This window comes from Citrus clementina, unplaced genomic scaffold (genome assembly GCF_000493195.1).
Source record: "Citrus clementina cultivar Clemenules unplaced genomic scaffold, Citrus_clementina_v1.0 scaffold_3, whole genome shotgun sequence".
Lineage (NCBI taxonomy): Eukaryota > Viridiplantae > Streptophyta > Magnoliopsida > Sapindales > Rutaceae > Citrus > Citrus x clementina.
Window position 1 is genome coordinate 3992278 of NW_006262339.1, and position 24279 is coordinate 4016556.

At 35.6% G+C, this 24279-nt stretch overlaps 4 protein-coding genes across 5 annotated transcripts in view; 2 read left to right on the forward strand and 2 right to left on the reverse strand.

The window, feature by feature from the left end:
• Positions 1-9880, reverse strand: part of LOC18048473 (callose synthase 10) — a 31917-nt gene extending 22037 nt beyond the window's left edge. The window contains exons 1-10 of the mRNA XM_024188072.1: positions 9407-9880; positions 7377-7474; positions 7024-7178; positions 5721-5844; positions 5250-5360; positions 4488-4613; positions 3589-3678; positions 1174-1271; positions 977-1094; positions 182-310 (exon numbers count right to left, since the gene is read on the reverse strand). Of these exons, the coding sequence (XP_024043840.1) occupies positions 182-310; positions 977-1094; positions 1174-1271; positions 3589-3678; positions 4488-4613; positions 5250-5360; positions 5721-5844; positions 7024-7178; positions 7377-7474; positions 9407-9614 (1257 nt within the window). The 5' untranslated portion in view covers positions 9615-9880. The remainder of the gene's footprint in view (positions 1-181; positions 311-976; positions 1095-1173; positions 1272-3588; positions 3679-4487; positions 4614-5249; positions 5361-5720; positions 5845-7023; positions 7179-7376; positions 7475-9406) is intronic.
• A 1974-nt stretch (positions 9881-11854) lies between these two features.
• LOC18050173 (phosphopantothenoylcysteine decarboxylase) lies at positions 11855-15846 on the forward strand. Of its 2 annotated transcripts, none has more exons than XM_006439956.2 (3): positions 11855-12272; positions 13293-13640; positions 15348-15846. In XM_006439956.2, exons 2-3 carry the CDS (start codon positions 13296-13298, stop codon positions 15639-15641), a joined length of 639 nt encoding a protein of 212 aa, XP_006440019.1. In that variant the 5' UTR covers positions 11855-12272; positions 13293-13295; the 3' UTR covers positions 15642-15846. The 2 variants fall into 2 exon arrangements, with proteins under 2 accessions (XP_006440019.1, XP_024043604.1); XM_024187836.1 differs by lacking the exon at positions 11855-12272 and adding an exon at positions 12515-12821 and having other exon boundaries at positions 15348-15832.
• A 1239-nt stretch (positions 15847-17085) lies between these two features.
• On the forward strand, positions 17086-18577 carry LOC18050174 (GDSL esterase/lipase At3g48460). The gene is made up of 2 exons (XM_006439958.2): positions 17086-17801; positions 17878-18577. Exons 1-2 carry the CDS (start codon positions 17154-17156, stop codon positions 18382-18384), a joined length of 1155 nt encoding a protein of 384 aa, XP_006440021.1. The 5' UTR covers positions 17086-17153; the 3' UTR covers positions 18385-18577.
• Positions 18578-18665: 88 nt separating this feature from the next.
• Positions 18666-23761, reverse strand: LOC18050177. Its single transcript, XM_006439961.2, has 10 exons — positions 23645-23761; positions 22981-23138; positions 21453-22446; positions 21222-21353; positions 21043-21138; positions 20813-20944; positions 20382-20531; positions 20102-20215; positions 19813-19970; positions 18666-19142 (listed from the first exon to the last, which is right to left on the reverse strand). The coding sequence occupies exons 2-10, from the start codon at positions 23113-23115 to the stop codon at positions 18891-18893; spliced, it is 2163 nt and encodes a 720-aa protein (XP_006440024.2). The 5' UTR covers positions 23116-23138; positions 23645-23761; the 3' UTR covers positions 18666-18890.
• Positions 23762-24279: the final 518 nt, after the last annotated feature.

Sequence of the window (24279 nt, forward strand, 5' to 3'; positions counted from 1 at the left end):
CACCATCAGAATGATACATACACTTAATATATTAAGAAGCAGTAAAAAATCATCTGAACATGGAAGCTCAAATTGATTAAAATATAGACTAAAGCGAACTTTTGCAAACAAAAGAATAAATTGAAATAAAATTCATAAAGAGCATATTAATTATTGTTACGAGGGGGGAAAAACAACCGACCAATGCCATTGTTTCATAGATAGGACGGATTATTTTGTCAAGGAAGGACACAGAACCATCTTCAGTTATGCAGCTGGGAGCAGGATTGGCCTCTCCATGGTCCAATATTGCATCCAACTCTTTTGCCATCTGCAAAAGCCACAATCTCTATTGTGTTAATTTACAAATTAAGCTCAAATAAATAAATAAATTGGTTAATTTAAACTTCAGAGCAACCTTTTGCTTCTATTACATGTAAAACTAAAAGGCCAAGATGCTTGTGATAACGCAGAAAATGCCAGATTCAAGGCAGAAGATTTTGGAGTATAAAGAATGGTTTAGATGCTGCCATAGGGGGTGTTGGGAGGTGGGGGTGCATAGGAGAAGGGAATGGCAGGAAATCTAGCATCTCAGCTAGTAGCCTCTTTAGTGAGTAAACTTCCTAATCGTCAAGGATATATGTCAGTCAAAGGTGAACTCCTCAATGAGGATCTTTAAGACTCATCTCATTCATGGTCGTCTCAAAACAGCATAATATTGAAGGATTATCAACCACGTAAAGGTAACCTGTTGGCACCATACAACTTCCATAATGCATAAGTAGTTTAGTACATGGAAGAAGATATGATCAAGAGTTTTCTAAATGATGGTCGTCTCAAAACAGCATAATATTGAAGGATTATCAACCGCGTAAAGGTAACCTGTTGGCACCATACAACTTCCATAATGCATAAGTAGTTTAGTACATGGAAGAAGTATGCACCTAGGAAGGACCAACAGACAACTGGTAAACATTAATAATAGCAGGAAGCTTACATGGTGGAAAATGTAGCAAATACACTCCGGAAGAAAACGGACATTTGCAGCTTCACCCCATATAAGAAAGTACAATGAAACCAGAAAAAGCTTCCTGTCCCTATTGATCGCTTGGAAACTGTGGGAAACAAATTTAAGCTGAATATGTAGGGTAAAAGTTAATCAAGCATCCAAAAACATCAGGTTGAAGAAATGACCTGTTCCAAGCAAGGCGTTTCCGTAAATATTTGCACCACTTGATGTAGTTATCTAGCACTTTTAAAAAGACCTCATTGATTGCTTTCTCGTCTATTTTCTGTACATAACAAAAAGAAACATATCAAAGAGATTATCAGTTAATTTAAAAACAAAAAAAATCAACAACAAACAGTCAAACTTTTGATGCAAAATCAGAATGACCAACAAAGTTGCCTCAGCCCCAACAAATAAACAAAAATATACCTAGTAATGAGTTAGGAACTCAGAATAAAGAATAGTTCACATGCAAAAAGAGAAGGAATTCTCATACAATAGCTTATCTGGACGCCTTCTTATCAGTTCTTTAAAAATGCTAGAATTAGAAAAGCATGAACTAATAGATTATAGAACTTTCTAGGATTATGAGCAATATTATGACAGTTCTCTTAACCAAACCATCATGGTTTAACATCAAATCTTCTAGGTGAATATAAGCCACTAATCATAAACAATAAGAGCCACTCCAGATTGTTAAAAATCACAATTTTCTCCATGTTTATTTACAGGAAATAAATAAAATTTGACTGAATCAATAAAGAAGAAGTGCTACAAAAGTGGATGAGAGGTCTATAAACTAAATTCTTTTGTACTGTGAAGAAACCAAAAGCTAAATGATTAAATCTCGGATAGCTGTCAGAAATTATTGCCATGAAGATACTTACTCATGCACATTTATAAAAAAAACCTATGAAACTTGGGAAAAAATAAATTACAAAAAAAAAAGCATCAATTGATACTTGGTTAAAAAATTTACTTAAATTTATTTCTAAGTACAGTACAATTATTTTGACAAGGGAAAACAAGTTGTCCATTAATAAAACTTATACAAAGATTTTAATAAATAACCTAACCAATTTAGATCTTAATACAATAAAGCCGAAAATATATGCCATCTGAAGTAGAGAACAGAGCTCAATAACTAATTAGAATGAAGAGATAACAAATTATGGTAATAGATAGTTTAACTGGAAAAACCTCTTGGGTTAGTACAAGAGGTCTAGGATTCACACCCACTTACCTTAGCAGGGTGGGAATAGGGATGACAAAACTCCCCGGAGGGACAAACACCCTCGGGGCCTCCCCATTTGGGTAGAAAATGAAAATTCTTGATCCATGAAAGAAATGGGTATTAGGTGCAAACCCCGTCCCCTCTCTATTTCCCCTTTCTAAAATTATTTGTTTTTCAAAGTTTCCAATGAAAATATTAAAAGGCAATATTGAAGTAATATAAATAATAGACAAAATTGTGGATTGACGGATATTGATAAAGACATAAACGTCATGATCTTATTCTTACTCAAAGGTGTATCTCAAAATCACAAATCAGGCACTATATATTTGCTCCTTTCATAGATTATGTTGATGACATTGACTTAGCTTGACAGAGATGTTTTTAAATGAATTTAATTTATTTTGATGTTTTTGTGATGGTAATTAGTTATTAAGTAATCTTGTTCTAGTTTTTATCTTTTTCTAAACAATTACTTATTTTAGGGTGCACTTGATACACCACATTGGACTGGATAGAATTAGATTGGATTATATTTAACAACATGTAGTATTCAATATAGTTTAAGATTGAACGGGATTATATTAACAATTTTATTAAAAATAATTATTCTTTTATTCATTTATTTAATAATTAATCAAATTAGTATTCATTAAATAAATAATAAAATTATTAATATTTAATTATACTCTTTTTTATACCAATATATGAATACTGATGGATGCACCAAAAATAGCACAAAATTTAGTATAAAAGGCACAAAAGACAAAAAAAATTCAATTATAATTGCACAATTTATTTGTGAGGTTATTATTTTAATGAAATAAAATTTAATCTATTACTTCAATATAATTTTAATTAATAAAAATTGTTGATGGCTTATCCTGCAAATTATCCCATAGAAGTATCAAACAAGTTTTCATTCATTTATAGGATTAATTGCTAGGTCTCATGTGGGATCCATAAGAAATGTCCCCCCACCCAAAAAGCTTGCCAAACATGGGATAAATTTGGGATTGGACAAAAAGGCGTCCAATCCAAGAATTTTCCTAAATCCAAACATGTCCTTATTGTAGTGTCATTATATTAAGTTTAGAACATAAAACCGTCAACTATTTGTTGATCGGGTACCCTCACGAACCCCTGTACCCTCTCCTCAATTAATTATGAAAGGGATGAGGAAGGTACATGAATGTAAGCAAAACATCGGGGATGATACCAGGGATGTCAATCCCTCCCTTCAACATTGTCATCCCCAGATGGGGATTTCAACATTGTCAACCCTAGATGGGGATTAAGTTTCCAGTCATGCTATACTTGCGAAAAAGTGAAGCGGTAACAACTTAGATATATCTGCAACACTTACCGGATCAGCATCTGCAGGTATGCCAAGTCGAGCCTGTGCATTTGCTATCGCAAGAACTATGTTCTCACGCTGGTTCCTAATGTTGTCTTTCTGAAAATAAAAGGATCAAAGTGAAAACCCGTACACTTGCCAGCAAGAAAAAATAAGATACACATAAGATTGCACACTACAAACAAACAAGGCATCCACTCATGTAAGATTGTAGGCCAAAACAAAAAATTCATAGACCCACTCACTGACACTATTACAACCCAAAACCATTTGCCAATGGGTAGGAGACTAAAGTAAGATTGTAGGCCACAACAAAAAATTCATATACCCACTCACTGACACTATTACAACCAAAACCATTTGCCAGAGGGCTCAGGCCAATAACAACATAATCATATGTCTAATGTACAGCTATGCATATCACCATTCCATAATGACCCAGTTGAGTCAATCAATGACTGAACCTTTGAACTACGTCAGTCACTAACAGAATTTGTTCCATTTTCTCCTTTGACACAGATCAATTATACGCAAAGTGTTACTAACTCACACCCTCCCCCCCCCCCCGGCCCCGGGCGCCCAGCAAGAGAGAGAGAGAGAGAGAGATGCACAAAATGTGGTATGGATAGCAGAACATCACAATTCTTCTCAAGTACCTCATCAAAAGAGCAAGGACAAGTTATTAACTCACCAACTCTACTAATTACAACTAAGAATCAAGATTCTTTCAAGAAGCTTATTAACTAACATGTAAAAAACAAAGAAATTAGGAATGAGAGGTCGTCATGCAATAGAACCTAGGAAAATAGAGAATCCAACACATGGATATATCCAAATATCCTACTATACAATATGATACAATTCACAGGCAAAATCTAATGTTATTGAAAAAAGAAAGTTATGCAGACCTGGAAACCAAAGACATATTCCAAAAGGTCAAACATGTCTGCATCCCGCTGTCCGGAAATTTCAAAGTCAGCAGGAAGTCTGGGAAACTGTTCGGAATACCTAATTGCAGATATTGCACCTCTAACCTGCACAAATTACCCACTTTATAAACAGAGTAATGAATATATTTAAAATAATGCAGCCTAGAGAACATGTGCACTCTACAGGTAAAACATTGCCATGATAACACTTAATGCACGGTCAGATGTCTAACTACGTTACTTTTTAGAAGATTATTTTTAAAAGAAGAAGCAGAGAAACCTTTTAGGAGATCGTTTTTTAGAAAGAGAAATAGAAACAAACTATATATCACTGCGGCAAAATGCATAAAAATGGACAACAAATCTGCTGAACCACCCAAAAAAACCCAAACTATCTGATTAATGGTCATCAGATCTTCAAATTATCTTAGAACCACACCCAACTAAAAGGAAAAAAAGCATAAATAAAGAAAAAGAAAGCGCATCAACGGTACAAAGTACAGAAATGGACCAGAATCCCCTCCATTTAAGATTAAAAGAAGAGAGAAATATCTTCAAATCTTCACAACGGAAGCCCAGAGGGCTACCAAAACAAACTTTTTCCTACAAATAAGAGAACTTTTTCACCCTCTAGTCATTGCTCAAGACTATTCAAAGCCAGCTAAAGTTTACAATACTAAAGCAAAAAACCACTCTGGCTAGTAGAGAATAAAATTTATTGTAAATCAAGATTTTTCTAACCTCTGGGAAAAATCCAATAGCATTGGTTAATGATGGTGCTTCCAAAGGAACAATATTGTATGGCGTAAGTTCCCCAGATAAGGCTGCATCAGCCTTTTTGATTCTTTGTAGCTGAAAACCACAAAACAAAAGTTACTGAACGAACACTTTAACTCATAAGAGGTACAGATTCATTTTCTAGATTTCCAAAGATCCATCTTGTTGAGATACAACAAGCTGCTCTATAAGCCAAGAACAGAACACTCAAAATAGTAAGTAGCAGTTTTCTGAAAAAAAAAAAATCTAGGTCATATCTACTGCTGTTCAGCTCAGATTACTGAATGTAAACCAATTATAGTGATTCAAATTTCAACCTATAATATGAACACATAGATTAGAGATTACTAGTAATAGATAAAATTAAATGATTCAAACTAACATACATTGTAAATTCCATAGCCTCACATTTAAAGGTATACAGCAGAAAATTACCTCCTCCTTAATGAGTCTTCCAACTCCTTCAGGATCTGCATCTTTGCTAAGGGCCTCCAAAACTTCAACTAAGGCCCTCAAAGTAGCAATTACCTTTCTCATTTCCAAAGATCTTAATTCCAGCCTGGAATAACAGCACATAAAGAAATTAGTTGCGCAAGAATAACACAAATACATTGAAGATTCACATCATCTGTAATACTAGTGATGTTTTAATGTGACTGAGAAAAGAGGTAGATCCAGGTTAAAATGTGACTCTAAAAGAAAGGTTATCTTCAGTTGGTCGCACTTCCAGGCAATAGGCACGTAGAAAGCAATTGAAAATGCTTTTCTAAAAAGCATCCACCAGGTGCTTTGGAAAATAGCACCCCAAGTTCTTCACTGACAATTTCAACTTTTTCAAAAAAAAAAAATGCTGGTTTTACAAATTTTGACCAGGCCAACAGCTCTCCCTAGCAGACTGTAAAATTAGCCCATGAAGACCACTTACACTATTTTGTCATAACTAATAAACAAACAAGCCATCTAGCCAATATCTAGAATCCTCAGTAATGGCTAGCATAGACAAACATTTCTTTTTCCTTATAAGAAACAAGAAAAATATCCAACCAACAAAGAGCTCCCCCATCAATGAAAAGAAAATCCATGGACATAGTATATTTACAGACCTATATTTATTAAAGACAACATGAATATTCCACATATAGCTAGAATAAAACTGGGAATCCAGTTTTTATGTTCTCTACCAAAGGAGGAAAAGGAGAAAAAATAAATAAATGAATAAAGTATCCCACCCAATGGCCAATGCATTGAAAATTTATATGCCACAGAGTGAAAAACCACATTTCCAATTAGCAATATCTGGATAGATATGACTCCAAGTTTAGCATAAAAAAAAATCCTAATGTAGAATCACAATTGATGCTATTGTTAAACAATAGCATTAAATTCTACAGTACTTATCCGCACAACTAATTTAACATTACAGAATTAACTGCACAAAAGACCTTTCAACCATATATGTTTGCTAATATAGTGATGGATAGCAATGTTTATTTGTTTGCACTGAGTGGACCGTGAAATTCATGGATGTTTCATTGAGATACAAGCATCCCATACTTTATTGAATATGTATTGTATGTTAAAAGTACTTTGCAGTCTTACTTCGAAGGTGCAATGCTTAGTATAAAGGCAAAGAAAATGTATCCTAGTTAATTTGCTAGATCATGCCAAAAATATGATTGTGCAAAAGTAAACAACTACAATCACAAGGAAATTGATAAGTGGTACAAGTTGGCCATACTCTGAAGAAAAAGTTCCGGACTCCTGCAAATTCTGTTCCTGTCTTTGGATATCATCCACTCTATGCCGTCTCTTGTAGAGTTTGTAAAACTCCCACAATTGCTCGATATCTTGATTACGATCTATCCGGACATTTTCCCTTTTCGCAAGCTTTTGCTGCAAACAAAAAAGCCAACTCCTTATTAGTGCAACTAGGTATTTGAAAATTAGTGTTGCAGAATTTACAGTTTTACACTTCAGCACTAGCAAGAATTCAACCACATCTGACCACTGTATTCAAAGCTGCAAAACTGTGAAGTTCAAGCTAAATCTCAGGAAACAGTGAATGTTTAATATTCACAAAATGTGCTACACCTTAATAATAGACATCAAACCAGTCTTGAACTGAAGAACACCTCTACCATCACTATTTGGATCCAAATTTTGAGCCATAGAATATGCCTGCTCACAAACTACGATCAAAACAATAAGACTTGTATAAGTAAGCCATCACATTTCTAGTCTTTTACAAGGAAAAAAAGAATAATAATAATAACAGTAAACTCATAAATTCCAACAAAGAAATGAGTGAAATATCTACTTAGAGAGTAACTCAAACTCCAACAAAGAAACAAGTGAAATATTCACTAAAAGAAATAACAAGTCACCGGAAGTAATCTTCAGAAAATGTCATCAAGCAGTATGATAAATGATTGCTGAAAAGGACATCAGGACAGGGATCTCTACTAGTTTTTGGGCTGAAACAGTGAGCACTATAAGATGAACCAGACAGATTAACAGACTTTATACATCACAATTCAGAGTAGAAGGAAACACTCAAGGGTGCTATTAGTCCTTAGAAGTACAGACATTCTAACCTTAAAATACCTAAAATCCCAGGCCAGTTGCAGGTGGCCGTGGCTTGAGAGAAGGAAAGTACCCAGGCTAGGAAACAAGAGTAAAAAGCTCCTCCTCTGTCTTTCATATAACTCCTGCTGATATGCATTAACTTAAATACTAACTAGGGAAGTTAATTTACATCAAACTACCCACATGATCTTTTTCCTAGTTAAACAACTTTATTTTTTATAACACTGTCTGACTGGAAAAATACCAAGTTGTCAAACATTACAGCCAAAGTATAGACCATGATCTCCAATCAGACAGTCCAAAACAAAAACACAGCTAATTCCTACATGCCACTCACTCTCTGCCACTACTCATCTCTAAAAGTACCTGAGACATTAAGCAAGCCAAAAACTAACACACATATGTTTGAACCGTACTTAAGATATGTTTGGGATTGAGGTATTGTTCACAACTACCATGGAATGGAATCACTAGCTAACAAGTATGAGTGTGTGGGTAGTTGGTAAAAGTGCTTGTTTAGTAAACACTTTAGCTATTGTGCTTTCATGGTTAAGCAAAAGGACAGCACTCAGAAACATGCCTAAAAGTAACAAGGTTAGCAGATATCAAAATCCAACAGAACCTGAGTAATTTCCACAAAAAATCAATCATGTCCAATTGCACCACAGTTAAAATCAGAATATTAATGCAGGCTTGAATTCATCATAAATCAAATTAATAGGTCGAAAACCTTTTAACTTTGAACGAAGGAGTTTTAGGTTAGGTTGATTTTGTCTTTTGGGAAGGTTTTTGCCTTTGTTTCAGATGTTGATACTGTATAGCCCTCTCAAGATAGAAACTTCATTTTTCGAGATGCTCTCTTAATTGTAAATTCTCAAGGTATTTTTGGGGCTAGTGGATGTCTTGTTCACCTTTAGTAAATTTTTAGCCTACTTGGAAAGCAAAGAATGCAAACCTAAAGCAGAAAATGCTCAAAAGGATATATTCTATACAAAAACCTACTGCAGCATAAAACAGAATAAAAACTTGAATTCAAATAATCAAAAAACTGAATTAAGTTCTATAGACAACTCCATCGACATCAGCTCAACTAGACGAGCTGTTTTTAATCTATGTTCAAATTCAGAATCCAGGAACATTATTTGTTCAAGCCAGTACTAACTGCAATGAATCTGATGACTTTAAATTCAACTTTAACTCAGGCATATTTTCCCCACCCTATTTTTTACACTCTTATAGCAACTAAACCAGAAATTCAAATTGGAGCTAACATGAAGCATAATGGGCCAAGAGCTTAAATTCAGCTGTCATATATAAAGAGATACACTAACCTAAAAGAAGCATCTGCGGTTAGCTTCTTGCAAAATAACCAATTAATCCTGGTATATTCATCTTTTAGATAGTAATTTCAAGAAATACATAACTAACTATATGTCTCAGAGCTTAAGTGGCTCAACACGGCTGCATAGGATGAACTAACACGAAAGAAATTTCAGGGAAAAAAATTAATTAAGCACCATACAAAGAAATCTTACGTATCCTCGCAACATTAGGGTTTTCATCTTGAATTTCATCTGCGGCCTGTAGAATTGCGTCGATATTAGACGTGCGACCGAGCGACGGCGGGACTGCACCGGCAATGCCACTCCCGATTCTTTCGTGTCCTAGGCCAGCAGTTCTCAGCTGCTCTCTGTTCAACGTGGCTCGCACCAGCCGCTCCCAATTATCGTAAACCCTCGCCATCAGAATCAGACGATTTGAAACTCTAGGTTTCGTACAAAGAAAGAACCCGACCAGGTTCTCGTCGAATCGGATCTATGGCTGTTCGGATTCTTCTTTCAAGCTAAATATGAGATGATGATGAACCGTGAGAGGTTTTCAAAATGAGGTTTAACACGAAGACGAGAGATTAGTCTTAAGAGAATGAATCAAGGAACGCGGAGATCGCGGGAAAAGTAAAGAAGAAATGGCCGATTGTGAATTGACAGTTTTAACCTCGACTGGGAGAAGAAATGGCCGATTATGAATTGACAGTTTTGACCTCGACTGGGAGCCGTTGATGAGGTCAATTAGACCGTTTAAAGTTTTATAAAGTGATTTTGATCGAACCTTTTGGCAAATCTAATGTGCTCGTGTTACGGTCGATTGTATCTCTTATGGGTAAAATGATAATGAGTCGATGCACTTTGCTCGTTTAATCCGCGTGCATTTTAAAAGACTACTTGCTCGCTAAGAATACGGAACTTGATTTGCTTATTTTATCCCAAGAAAAATGAAATATAAGAAAATATATGGCGGGGTATAATAAAAATCGACAAATATTAAAAATTCATTTTCATGTGTGTTTACATACAACAATTGAATTAAGGAACTATAATAAAAAGTGTGGGATCCACAAAATTTATTAATAAAATTTCATTCTGTGGAATTAGGAATGAAATTTTTTATTCTTTAAAGTGATTTCATTACTTGTAATAAAATACAAAAACTTCCTTTTTGTTCACAACATAAAAATATATACATACATATACATTGATGCATACATACTTATGTGTGTGTGAGTTTTGAGAGAGTCATAATCGCGGCAGTGTGAAAAGTAAAGCTTCGAGAGTGTGATAAGTTGGCAATTATAGTAACATTTATTTATTTATTATTATTATTCTTTATTATAATTAAGATGATGATATAACAGTAAAATAATAATACTCTTAATATAATTATAATTATTATATTGTTACAATATTAACATATTATTATAATAAAATAATAACGATCTATTTCAGACTTTGAGTTGCATCCGGCAGATTTACAAGCTTTATCCAGATATAGCCACCTCTTCGGCAATTTTTTGCCCCACCCAAATTACAAGCTAATGTTGCAAAGATATTCTATATATTAAGTCAAAACTATTATAATATTTACAATTTAACTAACTGATTATTTTATGTATCTAAAATAATCAATTAATAAAAATATTTTTTTTGTATATAATATTTTATATTTTTGAAATTTAGAGGATTAAATTGTATTTATATTGTTTACTGATAAAATACAATTTTATTATAATTTGGATTAAAAATTATATTACTGTTTAACCATTTAGTGATAAAATGATAAAAATTGAAATGTTAGATGAGAAAAAGTAATGGTCATAAAACTTTAATAATAAAGTGATTTGTGGAAATATTAGCTGCTAAAACAACAATATCCCTGAAATTAAATTAATTTAATAATTTATAAAATATGTATTTGTGTAATGATAAATTAGTAATTATATTTTTTATCATTTGTGAATAGTAATTATATATTTTTATATTTCTATTTATATTAGTAAATTTTATATTTTTATTAGATTAAGTATAAGTAAGATAACAATTTAAATATTAATCCTATCATAACTAATCCTATGGCTCCCCATGAGGTGTGTATATATATGGAATTTTATGGTTGTCTCGAGATAAATAATTCTGCTGGTCTTAAATTAATCATAGGATGGGATATGATTTGCTTGGAATAGAATATGTATATTTTTTCTTTTAACATTACATTCCGAAAATCATAAATTTGTCAATATTACTTTATTTTATATAAGTTTTAGAATGAAAGATCTGAATACTTGAATTCTTAATCAGTTGTATTTATTTTTAAATATTTGGGATGAAAATCTTTTCTCACCTATGCACATATGAGCTCAAGTAGCTTTTTGATATGTGTGAGAAAATGCATAGTTGATCATCTCTGGTTGATGGTTTTTATAGATAAAGTGTGATTATACAAATTATAAAATGTGGGGATATCACCCATAAAACTAAAAAATATTCAACTCAAATGACATCCACGAAGAATCGAGTGGTTGGAGGTGCCTTTTAAATGTGAGGTCAATAGTTCAAACCCTCACAAACACATTATTGGAGTATAATTTTTAATTAAATAAAAATAATCTTTTCCTTACTAAATATGAACATTGTCTAGATTTCTCGTAATTTCATAAGTTGTACAATGAATAATAGCCGTCTCTAATTCATGAGTTCGCTTATCCCTTCGGTGCAACGTCACGTGATCTGTTACTTATTTCAAAAACTTCGGCCCATCAGAACAAATAAAAATAAAGTAATCATTATTTAATAGCGCGTCAGTTTATCCTTTTGCATGTTACTTCAAAATTTGATGGCGTTGCTTTGTTTGTCAACGTCGCGGCTGCCGCTCTCTATTTAAAACCCCCCTCGCACTCTCTCTACTCTCTAGGTCTAGGCTGCCTCCAAGCCAGCGACCGTTAGTCGTCGGTTTCCACACTCCGACGCTGCGACGTCGATTGTTGTCTCCCCTCCGCCACGCCACTCGTGGATTGCTGTTCTACCACCGCCGGCCGCGGCTGATCTGATTCATCTCATCTCATGATTGGTAAGCTTCTAACCTTTGTTCATGAATTTTATTGTTTTGAGGGCAGTGTTGTTAGCGGGATTGTTATGCTGTTGGACTGCTGCTCATAAAATACAAGAAAAATGTGAGAATTTTTCTGATTACTGATCACCGATACGTGCCATCAGCTCACATTCACAAGTTCTTCTTCTATTTTGTTTACGTGGGGCCGCGTGAGGCAATGCTTAGTCGCCAGTTCATGGGATTGTTTTATATGAGGAACTTTAATATTATAATTATTTTCTAAATCCATCTCTTAATACACTTATGTGTCGAATCAAAGTATTAGTTTAAAGAATATGAAATTGAAAACAAATGGGAAAGGAACTGATCAGGCCCCACCGAACTCAATCCGAATTCGGATCAAATCGTGTTCGGGTTTATTTTGGCTCTATTTTATGGGGATCCGATCAATATTCGGATCCGTTCGGTACTACACGAACTCGATTTTGCCCACCTCGGCTAGTCTTTAAATTTTTTATCGACAAAACATTTTCACACTCCTTTCAAAAGAACTCAACTCAATTCTAGGTACGCCGTTCTTCCCAGCGTTTAAATTCTTCTATACCAATTTTGCGTAACTATAAACGATTTCTGCTAAATTTATGATTTTTTTGGAACACGTAAATTTATGGACGTGGAATCGGTTCAAACTGTAGAGATCGTTATAGTGCATGCGAAATGCTTGGTTAATTGCTTGTCAGAGGTCTTTTGACGGAAACGAACAATTGGGGTCTGTAATGTGATTTACATTTTGTGAAACTTAGCTGATGACGACAAAAACGAGGAAAATGGAATTATCAACTATTCGCTTGACATTTGCTTAATTGTGTTGTTAACAGTCCTTTTTTAAGTCAATTTTGCATATTTTGGTGTTATTCTTGAGAGTGATTATCAATTTTCTGAAGATCAGTTAATATATTGTAGGCTAATGTATTTGTGTGGGTAAGATCACCTAGCTTTAATAAACTTCAAAGATTATTGATTTGTTTTTTGGAATAGATTATGGCATACTCTGAACCTACAAGTACCGATAGGGAGGCGATGCAGGTCAATACTGGTCTGAGGAAACCCCGTATTTTACTTGCTGCAAGTGGAAGTGTAGCTGCAATAAAATTTGGGAATCTCTGTCATTGTTTTTCTGAGTGGGCGGAAGTAAGAGCGGTGGCCACAAAGTCCTCTCTACACTTCATTGATAGAGCAGCGCTTCCTAAGGATGTGATCTTTTACACAGACGAGGATGAATGGGCCACCTGGAACAAAATAGGTGATAGCGTTCTTCACATCGAGCTCCGCAGATGGGCTGATATTATGGTTATTGCTCCGCTGTCAGCAAACACACTTGGCAAGGTGAGTGTCTGAAAATTTAGGCCATTAGCATGTGCTAGAAAGGATAATTTTTAAAAACCTCCCCTGAGGCTTGGGCTTGTTGCAAGTAGATGGCGAGAATCTGTTTATTTGTAAAAAATCCCCTATCGTCAGTTAATTTTAACATTGACTATTAGTTGACTGTGCAAAGACAATATTGCCCTTAACAATAGTTTGTAGACTGACATAACTAAAAAAAAAACTAAAATTGTTGGCGTGAAAAACACAAACCCTATTTTTTAACAATTTTATCCTTGTCAATTCCAAAGATTTACAATATCATACATAAAGATTATGATTATTTCATTTTCAAGTTTTTAATTTTATCTTTCTTGTAGGAACTTTAAGGAAATATCAATAATTTAAAGAGGATTTTTCAAGTTTTTAATTTTATTTTTTTTAGGAACTTTAAGAAAATATCAATAATTTAAAGAGGATAAAATAGCCAATAATTTTAGTTTTTTTTTAGTTATTTCCGTCTACAAACTATTGTTAAGGGTAATATTGTCTTTGCACAGTCAACTAATAGTCAATGTTAAAATTAACTGACGGTAGGGAGTTTTTTACAAATAAACAGATTCTCGCCATCTACTTGCAACAAGCCCAAACCTAAGGGGAGGTTTTTAAAAATTACCCGTGCTAGAAATAATATGTTACACTCAGATCACTATATACAGTGACAGTTTTAGTAAGGAGTTGAGAAGGGACAGTAAAATGCTAGAAAGGTATTATTATTAGTTTGTCTTTCCTTTCTCTCCCCCACTCTTTTAATTTTAGACACTTTTTCTTGGTTTGTCTTTTTTTGGTTCTTATTTAAACCAGGCAGAGCAATGTTATTACAGTGGTGGAAACCTCATTGAAACTAAGCATTATTTGTGAAATCCATTTCTGCAACCCCTTCTAAATAGAACTCTGAAAAATATCTTTAGAAACACAACATTATCATTCCTTGTGATTTTAAATTTATATCTTTGATTAAGAACAAGGATGGATAACAATTCACTAATACGGGGTGTATATATCTCACTTTTTAATGTGTTTTCCTTTTTTTTTCCCATTTTTTCACATCATCTGTGGGATATTTCTGTTTTGTTAAGTCATCACTTGTGCATGATGAATGTGCTCGTTTCCATGATCTCTTCTCACCTTGTTTAATAAGATGCCACTGATTTCATTCTATTAATCAAGTTTCAGTACCTAGTAAAATAAAATAAACAGCCATTGGCATTATTGAATGGACATGTAAATATTAATATAAACTTACCTTTCAAGATAGATAATTCTGGTCAAACTGCATGCCCATAGAAGAATAGTATCTTGTCTATTGCTATGCACTCTGCTTGTCATTGAGTTTGAAATGCATTCTGATCATCAGATCATTATTATGAATGTTTATTTCACTTCTGGTCCTTAAATTTCCTCAGTGAACTGAGAATGACTACCATCAGTACCATCCTGTTGTACACTTCTCTTGTTTAAGATGTATAAGTTCCAGGAAGACTAGACTTTGCTTATGTTGAGTAATACACTACTGTTATGTAAGCATGCCTGTATCTTGAGTTGTGCATCATACAGTTCATGTCCCTTTCCTGTATAATGATTTAGAAGGACTTCTCTTGACTGCCTCTGGCATCTCAATTTTCGTATGATTCTGATTTGGCTCTCATAATTGCTATATTTCTGTTGTAGATTGCAGGTGGATTGTGTGACAATCTGCTGACATGCATTGTGCGGGCATGGGACTACAATAAGCCACTGTTTGTTGCACCTGCTATGAACACTTTCATGTGGAATAATCCATTCACAGAGCGGCATCTTATGTCAATTGATGAGCTTGGAATTTCTCTCATTCCACCTGTCTCCAAAAGGCTGGCTTGCGGAGATTATGGTAATGGTGCCATGGCTGAACCTTCATTGATCTACTCGACTGTGAGACTGTTCGCAGAGTCAAGGAACCAGTCAGGCGATGGAAAAGTTGGTTAATCCAGTCCAGTTTGCATGGAATGCTAAATTTCTTGTTGTAGTCCATTGTCCCCGGATTAAGTGACAAACGCTATATTGAAACTATATATGTCATCTGAGAGTGTTCTGATCTACTTTGTAATCATGTACGATATTGCACGTTAGCTTTTGGAAGTGAAATGTGAGGCCATCTCAAATCTGTTCCCATGCAATTAAATATTTACTTACAAAATCTTTTGATCCATGCCTACAAATTTGGTATAACGTCATTCTCTCTCTATTAAAAACCATAGTTTTCTCTCTAAGCTTCTTTTATTGACATTCCAAGTTTTACAATAGTCCATATAATGCAATACAACGACGAGAATTTAACAGAGTTTACAATTAAAAAACTTGAGATTTTTTCTTGTTGTAATAAAAAAAGTTAAATTTTATCCTGCTACTAAAAAATACATGATAAAATATTATTAAAAATTCAGTAATATTCAGATTAGGAGTAGATCCTGTTCCGATGCGGGAAGCATGGTGATTCTCAATTCTTCATCTGCCGGAATATGTTTGTGCGGGTCTCATTTAATATATGTTGATGGGTTGGTGAGAGGAGAAACTAGAGAGGCAGATGTCAGTTGTCAAAAGAGAGAGGGCTATTTTCTTGCAAACGCATTCATGCTGCGGGTCCGGATCGTGCATTCTATTCACCATAGCAGATACGTGTATTGTGTAATGATGGTGGTAGTTGAGGTATATTAGGGATCCATATCAAAGCACCGCCACGTAGGAGAGAAAATTAGGGTTCATTAATGAACCTAATTAAATAATGGATGCCGTGGCTAAAAATTCTCGATTATAACACAGATCACATTTTATTATATACATCACTAAATTCACCGTGAAAACAGTTCGTGTGCGGGCCTGCATCATTTAAGGCTTCAACCAGTCATGCTTTTCTGTCTTTCCAACGACCCCAACAATCTTTCGCCGCTGAATTTATTACTCACCACCTGTTTAACGCCAGTCCCGTTATGGACCGAAATCCTCATTAATGTCCGGCAAATCAAGCACTAGCAAAGTTGCCTGTTAGTACCAGTTGCTGTATGTCATTAGTATTCATCATATTCATCGGTTGTTGATACTGCCCCCATGTGAATGTCTGTTTTATAATTGATGTGAACGAATACCAGGCGATGATTTTACTAATTCATGGTAAAGTTAATGATCATATATTACATAGAGACTAGAGGTAGCTCAAAGCATGATCTCGTATTAATTAAACTGTAATGATGCCCATTTCTTAAGAAAAAGCACCCTTAATAGTACCGGAAAAGTTGTTCAAATCCATTAATATTTTCGATCCTTTTAGTAATAACCGAAGTGATTTTGGATTCCGACTCTGCACGCAAGATACTAGTCAATTGTAGTCTAGCAAACGTTGGTGGAAACAGTTGGATGCGAGGACAAATTTGTCAATCAAAAGAGACTAGAAATATATAACTGTCGAAGGAGAACTGGTAGCAGCCTAGGCTTAGTGAGACAATGGCTAATTCCTTCGGAGTTTTTTCCTCCCAAATTTTCCTCATGTTCGTACTCTTACCCTCCCTGTTTTCTGCCCTTACCGCTGCAACCAACACATTAACCCCACGTCCATTTAATAAGATCTATGCCTTCGGTGACTCATTCACCGACACTGGTAACACCAAGACTGCGACTGGCCCTAGTGGCTTTGGCCATGTCTCCACCTCTCCATACGGCAGCACATATTTCCACCACCCCACCAACCGATACTCCGATGGACGGCTGGTGATTGACTTTGTAACTCAATCCCTGTCACTACCATTCTTGCCACCTTACCTTCACAACAAAGATAATGCAACATATGGTGTCAACTTTGCTGTTGGCGGTGCCACTGCTGTAAATCATGCTTTCTTTGTCAAAAACAATCTCAGTCTTGACATTACTCCTCAGTCAATCCAAACTCAGCTCATTTGGTTCAACAAGTTCTTGGAGAGCAAGGGATGTAAAGAAGCAGAGTCCTCAGGGCCTCAGTGCCAGGCAGCTTTCGATGATGCATTGTTCTGGGTTGGTGAAATTGGAGTCAACGATTATGCGTACACTCTAGGATCTTCTGTTACAAGTGACACTATCCGAAAACTCGCTATCCCTAGTTTTACAAATTTTCTGCAGGTAAAAATCCGAATGAGTATTCATTGCAATTTGCATATGCTTTTTTACCAGCTAATTGATTCAATCCAATATGCAGGCGTTGCTTAAAAGAGGAGCAAAATATGTTGTTGTTCAAGGTCTGCCGACAACAGGATGCTTGCCGCTGGCAATGTATTTGGCCCCTGAAGACGATAGAGACGGTATAGGCTGTGTAAAAAGTGTGAACAATCAAAGCTACACCCATAACCTTGTTCTTCAAGCCCAATTACAGAATCTTAGACAGCAGTTTCCCCAGGCTGTGATTGTATATGCTGATTACTGGAATGCTTTCCGCATGGTGATGAAAAATCCAGGGAAGTACGGGTTCAAGGAGCCCTTCAAGGCTTGCTGCGGATCCGGTGAACCTCCTTACAACTTTAATGTGTTTGCTACTTGTGGCTCGCCCTCTGCAAAAGCTTGCCCGAATCCTTATCAATACATCAACTGGGACGGAGTTCATCTCACTGAAGCCATGTATAAGGTGATGAGTGACATGTTTCTTAGCGGAACATTTAGTCGCCCTCCGTTCAGCTACTTACTGAGCAGAAAGCAGCGGGACGGATGAACCTCTTGGTTATTGAAATTGGCTAAGCAATAACAATGATTGTCTTTGAGCTCTGTATTATTATTTTTTTTTTCCACTTTTCAAATATGGAGCCGTTAATCAACGGTTTAAAATTTCCATGAACTGTATAGTATAAGATAAGGTAAAAGCTCTGAATAAGTCAAGATCACCCAATAGGCCTGGGTTAGCACAAGACTGTTATTAATAAGCTGTATATTAAAGTGAGTAGTGTGTCCATTACCATTCCATCAGTTTGACAGTCATGAATCCGAAAAGTAGTGAAAAGGCAATTAAAAATAATAATAACAATAACTCTCATATTAATAAGCTGTAGATTAAATTTTAACACAAGAACTACTGGTTACTGCAATACAAAAGGGCCTATTTCTTGGTCAAATATTACATAATTTGCTACTTTCTGAGGCTATTGATTATATAATTAGACAGTACTGTTGATAAACATCTTCTCAACAGATGCCTGAGTTGATAAACAGGAAGCTCTAGAGTCACTTTCGAACAATACTGACTCCATATATGCTCTCTGAATAGCTTTCAACTCCAAAAATACACCCATCCCCTGGTTGAATGTTATTCGCCTTGCTAAAAGCTTCCCATCCGCTAGTCAATACTTTGAACCCAGATCTTTCGTGGTAGAGAACTGGCCACATCCTCATATCAGGATCCCGAAGGACCACCACCTTCCTTTGTGTGCGAGATCTTCCCCTGAAGGAAGAAGTTGGTAAGCATGTTGATAGCTCCTGCAATAGGAAAGACAAATGTAATTAGTTCAATGGTTCAGAAGAAATACAAACAAGGTTTAGCTCACACCCAGTATCATCTACACAGTAAACTGGAAGCATTGAAAGAGGAAATTGCATGTACATTCGGATTCCAGCACCAAGGAACTGTAGCTATACAAAGCCTGGTTACATACCAACGCTCGAGGCAACAAATGAAATGATTTGCAAATTCTCTGTACTACTGCTTTATTGGATATATAGTATTTCATTATTTTCTGTTCAATCTATTCACTCACAATTGAGAATACAGGCATCACAAAAACAGCCGACAAACTCAAAAAAATTAGTGAATTATAGATCATAAAAAATTGTAAGACAACTCTACAAAGAAACCCAGTAAACAAATATAGATATTTTGCTCGCACATTTTCTCAAACAAATACTGCCAGCATAAATGCCAGATGCAACCAATCGTGAAAAGAAAGGACAATGCTATGGACCTTAGAAAGCATAAGGACAAGAAAGACAAGTGGCAGGGGTTCTGCAGAACCACAGGAAAGCATAATATAATAATGTTGTCTTGGCAGAACAAATTTTGCGATCGATAATTGACGGTATGATGTGTCACATGAGCAATCATTATCAGCCATACTGATCAGAAAAAGTACAAACCTAATCAAAAACTTACAAGAAAAGGTTGACCATCTGATGGCGTCGCACAGGGAATATAGGAAGTAGGAACTAAATCAAGAGTTTCAGTTTTCACCACCTGAGAAATTCCATATTCTCTTCCTATCATATCATAACGCAGGCCACGTTCAACCTTGATGAGCTGTGGCAAATTTCCTGCATTTTAATTCATGCAACAATATTCTTAGACAGAACACAAAATCAATTGCATGTTGGTCAAACTTTAAGAGAAAGGAACAGTATTTATCTTTCAGTGAAAAAAAGGATGAAGTAGAGAAAAGCAAGACCAAATATGTCTTGAACCATCTCTTCAGGCTCCACAGGCTCTTTTTTAACGACCTTTACAGTCTCTTTTTTAACGACCTTTACAGGCTCTTTTTCAACACACTTCATGCTTTCCTCTGTTCAACATAGCACTTAATTTTCAGCTAAATAGAGATGCAAAAAAAGTTGTATCACAGGAGGGGCTAGTCATGAAATCCTGACTACAAAATGAAAATTTTGTGACAGCAGAAGCTTCATGAACAAGGATCAAAGGAATTCAAGCAACCAGGAAGACACGCTTACCAAATTGGCCTTTCTGCATTCCATGAGTAACGAGAACACTGGAACCCCCAAACTCTCCAACAAAGTTCAGTTGTGCACTTTGATTACTGTCACCGAGGGAGGTGCATCCCGTTTGGGAAACCATACCCTGATGAACTTTTGTCAGTAGTTCTGTAAAAATTTAAAAAGTAAAGCCATAGATTAAAATATATTCTGATTAAAAAGGAATCAATCACATGATAAACATACCAAATTAGGAAAAGAGCAACTAACTGGTTAGTGCATTGCTCTCTTCCTCAGCACCAATGCATTTTTTAGATACTCCACTTGAACTATTAGAGTTGTTCCCTTCATTCTTTTGTGGCTCAACTGCAGTTGTGAAAATTTTACGACAGCAAAAGCTCCATCAACAAGGATGAAGGGAAACAAAGCAACCAGGAAGACACGCTTACCAAATTGGCAATTCTGCATTCCAGATGTAACTTGAACTCTGGACTCCCCATACTGTCCAACAAGCTTCAGTTGAGCACTCCGATTATATTCCACTGGGGATACCATTGCCCAATCAATTTCTGTCAATGATTCTACAAAATTTAAACAGTAAAGTCAGATGTAATAATATTCTAATTAAAAGAAAATCAATCATATGAAAAATATATGAAATCAGGAAAAAGCTGCTAACTGGATACTGCTTTGAGCTCTTCCACGCCACCATGGCATTTTTTGGGTACTCCCCTTGAACTACTAGAGCTGGTCCACCCATCTGTTTGCGGCTCAACTGCAGTTGTGAAGATTTATGACAAGAGAAGCTCCACCAACAAGGATGAAGTGTGGAATAAAGCAACCAGGAGACAGGCTTACCAAATCGGCAATTCTGCATCCCAGTGGTAACTTGAACACTGGACTCCCTGAACGTTCCAATAAACTTCAGATGCTCACTTTGATTGCATTCCATTGGGGATACCGTTGCCCGATCAGTTTTTCTCTTTGACTCTGCAAAAACTTAAACAATAAAGCCATAGGTAATAATATTCAGATTAAAAGGAAATCAATCGTACGCTAAATATATTAAATCAGGAAAAAGCAACTAACTGGATAGTGCTTTGCTCTCTTCCTCAGCTCCATGGCATTTTTGGGATACTCCACTTGAAACGTTAGAGTTGTTCCCTCCATCTTTTTGAAGCTCAACTCTGCTTATTATTTGCTCCGTCTTTTCAACACCATTATTCTTCATAACGTCCATGTCAGATGCATCAGAAGCTGCAACTCTGTTTGGTATCTCTTTGTCCACAAGATATTTATTAACTAAAACATCTTCAAATTCAGATATCAGAGATGCATCAGCGTGATGAGAATAATCATCTCCATCCTTCATTTTGTCTCTTATAGCTGTGCCACAGTTGTTACCTACCATTTCAAAGTGGGACAAATCAAATACAGAGCATCTGTCTTCTCTTTGTTGGTCTCCCAAATCTCTATCAATTAAGTAGTATGGATCTTCAAGGAAATTTGCTCTTGATACAGATAGAGGCCTTTTGCCAGAAATCTTGCCGTTTGAAGTACTCGCCTTTTCCACATCATTCAATTCACACTGGCTTTCACTCATCTCTTCATCAGACACAGAAAAGATAGAGGGCCTTGATCTCTCCTTGCTCATTGAATCTTTATCGGCTGTGTGGCATTGACCATCCCTATCAGTAGAATTTGTAGTAGTTCTAGCATTTTTTCTCTCTTTGCTCATTGAACCTGTATCAGCTGTGTAGCATTGACCTTCCCTGTCAGTAAAATTTGTCCTAGTTCTATATCTTTTCCTCTTATTCGTTGTCAGCGAAATTTTTTGCTTCTCACACCCAGTTTTATCAAAGATCTTTACAATAAAGCGTGATCCCCTAATGTAATCAAATACAAGAAAATCTCCAATTTCTAGCCTGTGGTACGCTGAAAATGCATTCCATCCTTGTCGAAAAGCAGGAGAGCCGTCCACATTGGACACTGATACTTCCCAACAATCTCCGCTTGAATCCTCAATAACAGCTTTTTTACCAATTACTGCAGACACCATTTCAGCAAATTTAGGAGGCAAGAACTGCAAAGGAACGGAATGGTTAGATTTGTACATTGTCAAAGAAGCCCCTTTCCACCACAAATAAAAGTCCATTGCACAAGATATTAAGAAACCGGCATGCTGCTTGCATAATCATACCCACAGATGCATTACTGAATCCACATCCATGCAAAGTTGATATGTATTCAGAAGCTTTTCTAAAATTAACTAAACAGCTAATAAGCCTCTTTGCAGGGGAAAAGTAATGAGCAGCATTCAAAGCAACATATGGAATATTACCTAAGCATTGAAGATATACAATTAGTGCCTTCACCTCCTCATGTATTATGTACAGTATCAGTATTGTAATTAAGAAATAACACGAAAATAACAGCACCTTGGGCTTGAATTAAGAATAAGGTACATTCAGTGTTTTCATCAATAAATTCACAATTTCATCAAAGCCAACAGGGTGATTAACAAAACAATAAAATTATGGCTCTTGAGATACATAATGGGAAAAAAGAAGGGCAAATCTATGTATAGAACATGAAAAAAATTCGCAAAGTAACATACCAAAATTTCAGAGCAGTCTTTTCCAATCATGATTTTAAAGAAAGAGTGGATGACAGGAGATAATTTTGCCTTGTTCCGGTGAACCAGTAGGCATTTCTTAGTGCACTCTGCACAAGCTTCTAACTTGCCGCCCATAATCACTTCTGCTTGACAGCTCACTGTAATATTTTTTTTTAATGTTTTTAAAAAGAAAATTATTACAAAATAAGGAAACACAACAAGTGCTATATATATATATATTGTAGCTGAACAAACAGTCACATTAATGAATGAAACACAACACAATCCTAATGTACATTATGTATCAGCGAATAATGGTAAATAATATATATATATATATGTGTGTGTGTGTGTGTGTGTGTGTGTGTGTGTGTGTATACACAGTGAAACATTCAAAGGGCAAGAAGATTATGACAAGGACGGTATTTTCTATTGAGGGAGCCCGTTACTGGATGGCTTTTCCGGAAGCCTACGGTCAAACAAAATAGCAGAGCGAACGTCTAGCAAGATCGGAGCTAACCCCAGGGGAGCTTGCATTTTTGGTTGTTTTAAAAAACCAACGTAAATAGTAACAGTGCTGGATCGACCAAGTACATATACATAAACTAGTGCCCGGAGAAATAAAACAAAAGAAAGTAAAAAGAGAGAAATCACAATAACTTACCGGTGGTGGTAACAAAATGAAATCTTTTCTTCAGATTTTGCTTTTGCTCTTTGAGCTCTTCGTTTTTCCAGCTTCATAAAGTAGCGGGCGTTTTTATTGGTCGTTCCTTTGGGTTCAGTTTCAGTCTTGTCCCTTGCGAGTTTCGAGTCAAATTCGTACATGCTGACTGTGATCTTTCTGTCAGAGAAATGCAGGGATTTTATAGTAAAGTCAATCCGGCGTCGTTGGAACTTCGAAGATTAAAGAATTGGCCCAACTCTTATTAAAATTGGGCTAAAAATGCACATTTGTCACATGTTTACGATTTTTGTTACGTGCCAATTGTTTTTCTTTTTTCTTTGGGTTATTTTTTGCCACCCCCATATGTTTCGACAAATATTACCGTGCACCCACTTGTTTCAACAATGATCGCCGCACACCTATTCTGTTAAGTTCTCCCGTTTAATTTAACAAGTCAAGGGTAAAATAGAGATTGTGTTATAAACAAATAAAAAATTAAGTTAAAGTTGTTGCACATAAGAAATAGAACAAGGAAAATAATAGTGTTGTCATTTCAGAAAAACAGTTTCATCTCTGCAAAACATAATATGTACAAGCAAATATCAAAGCAATATGAAGGGAAAATATTGCGTGTT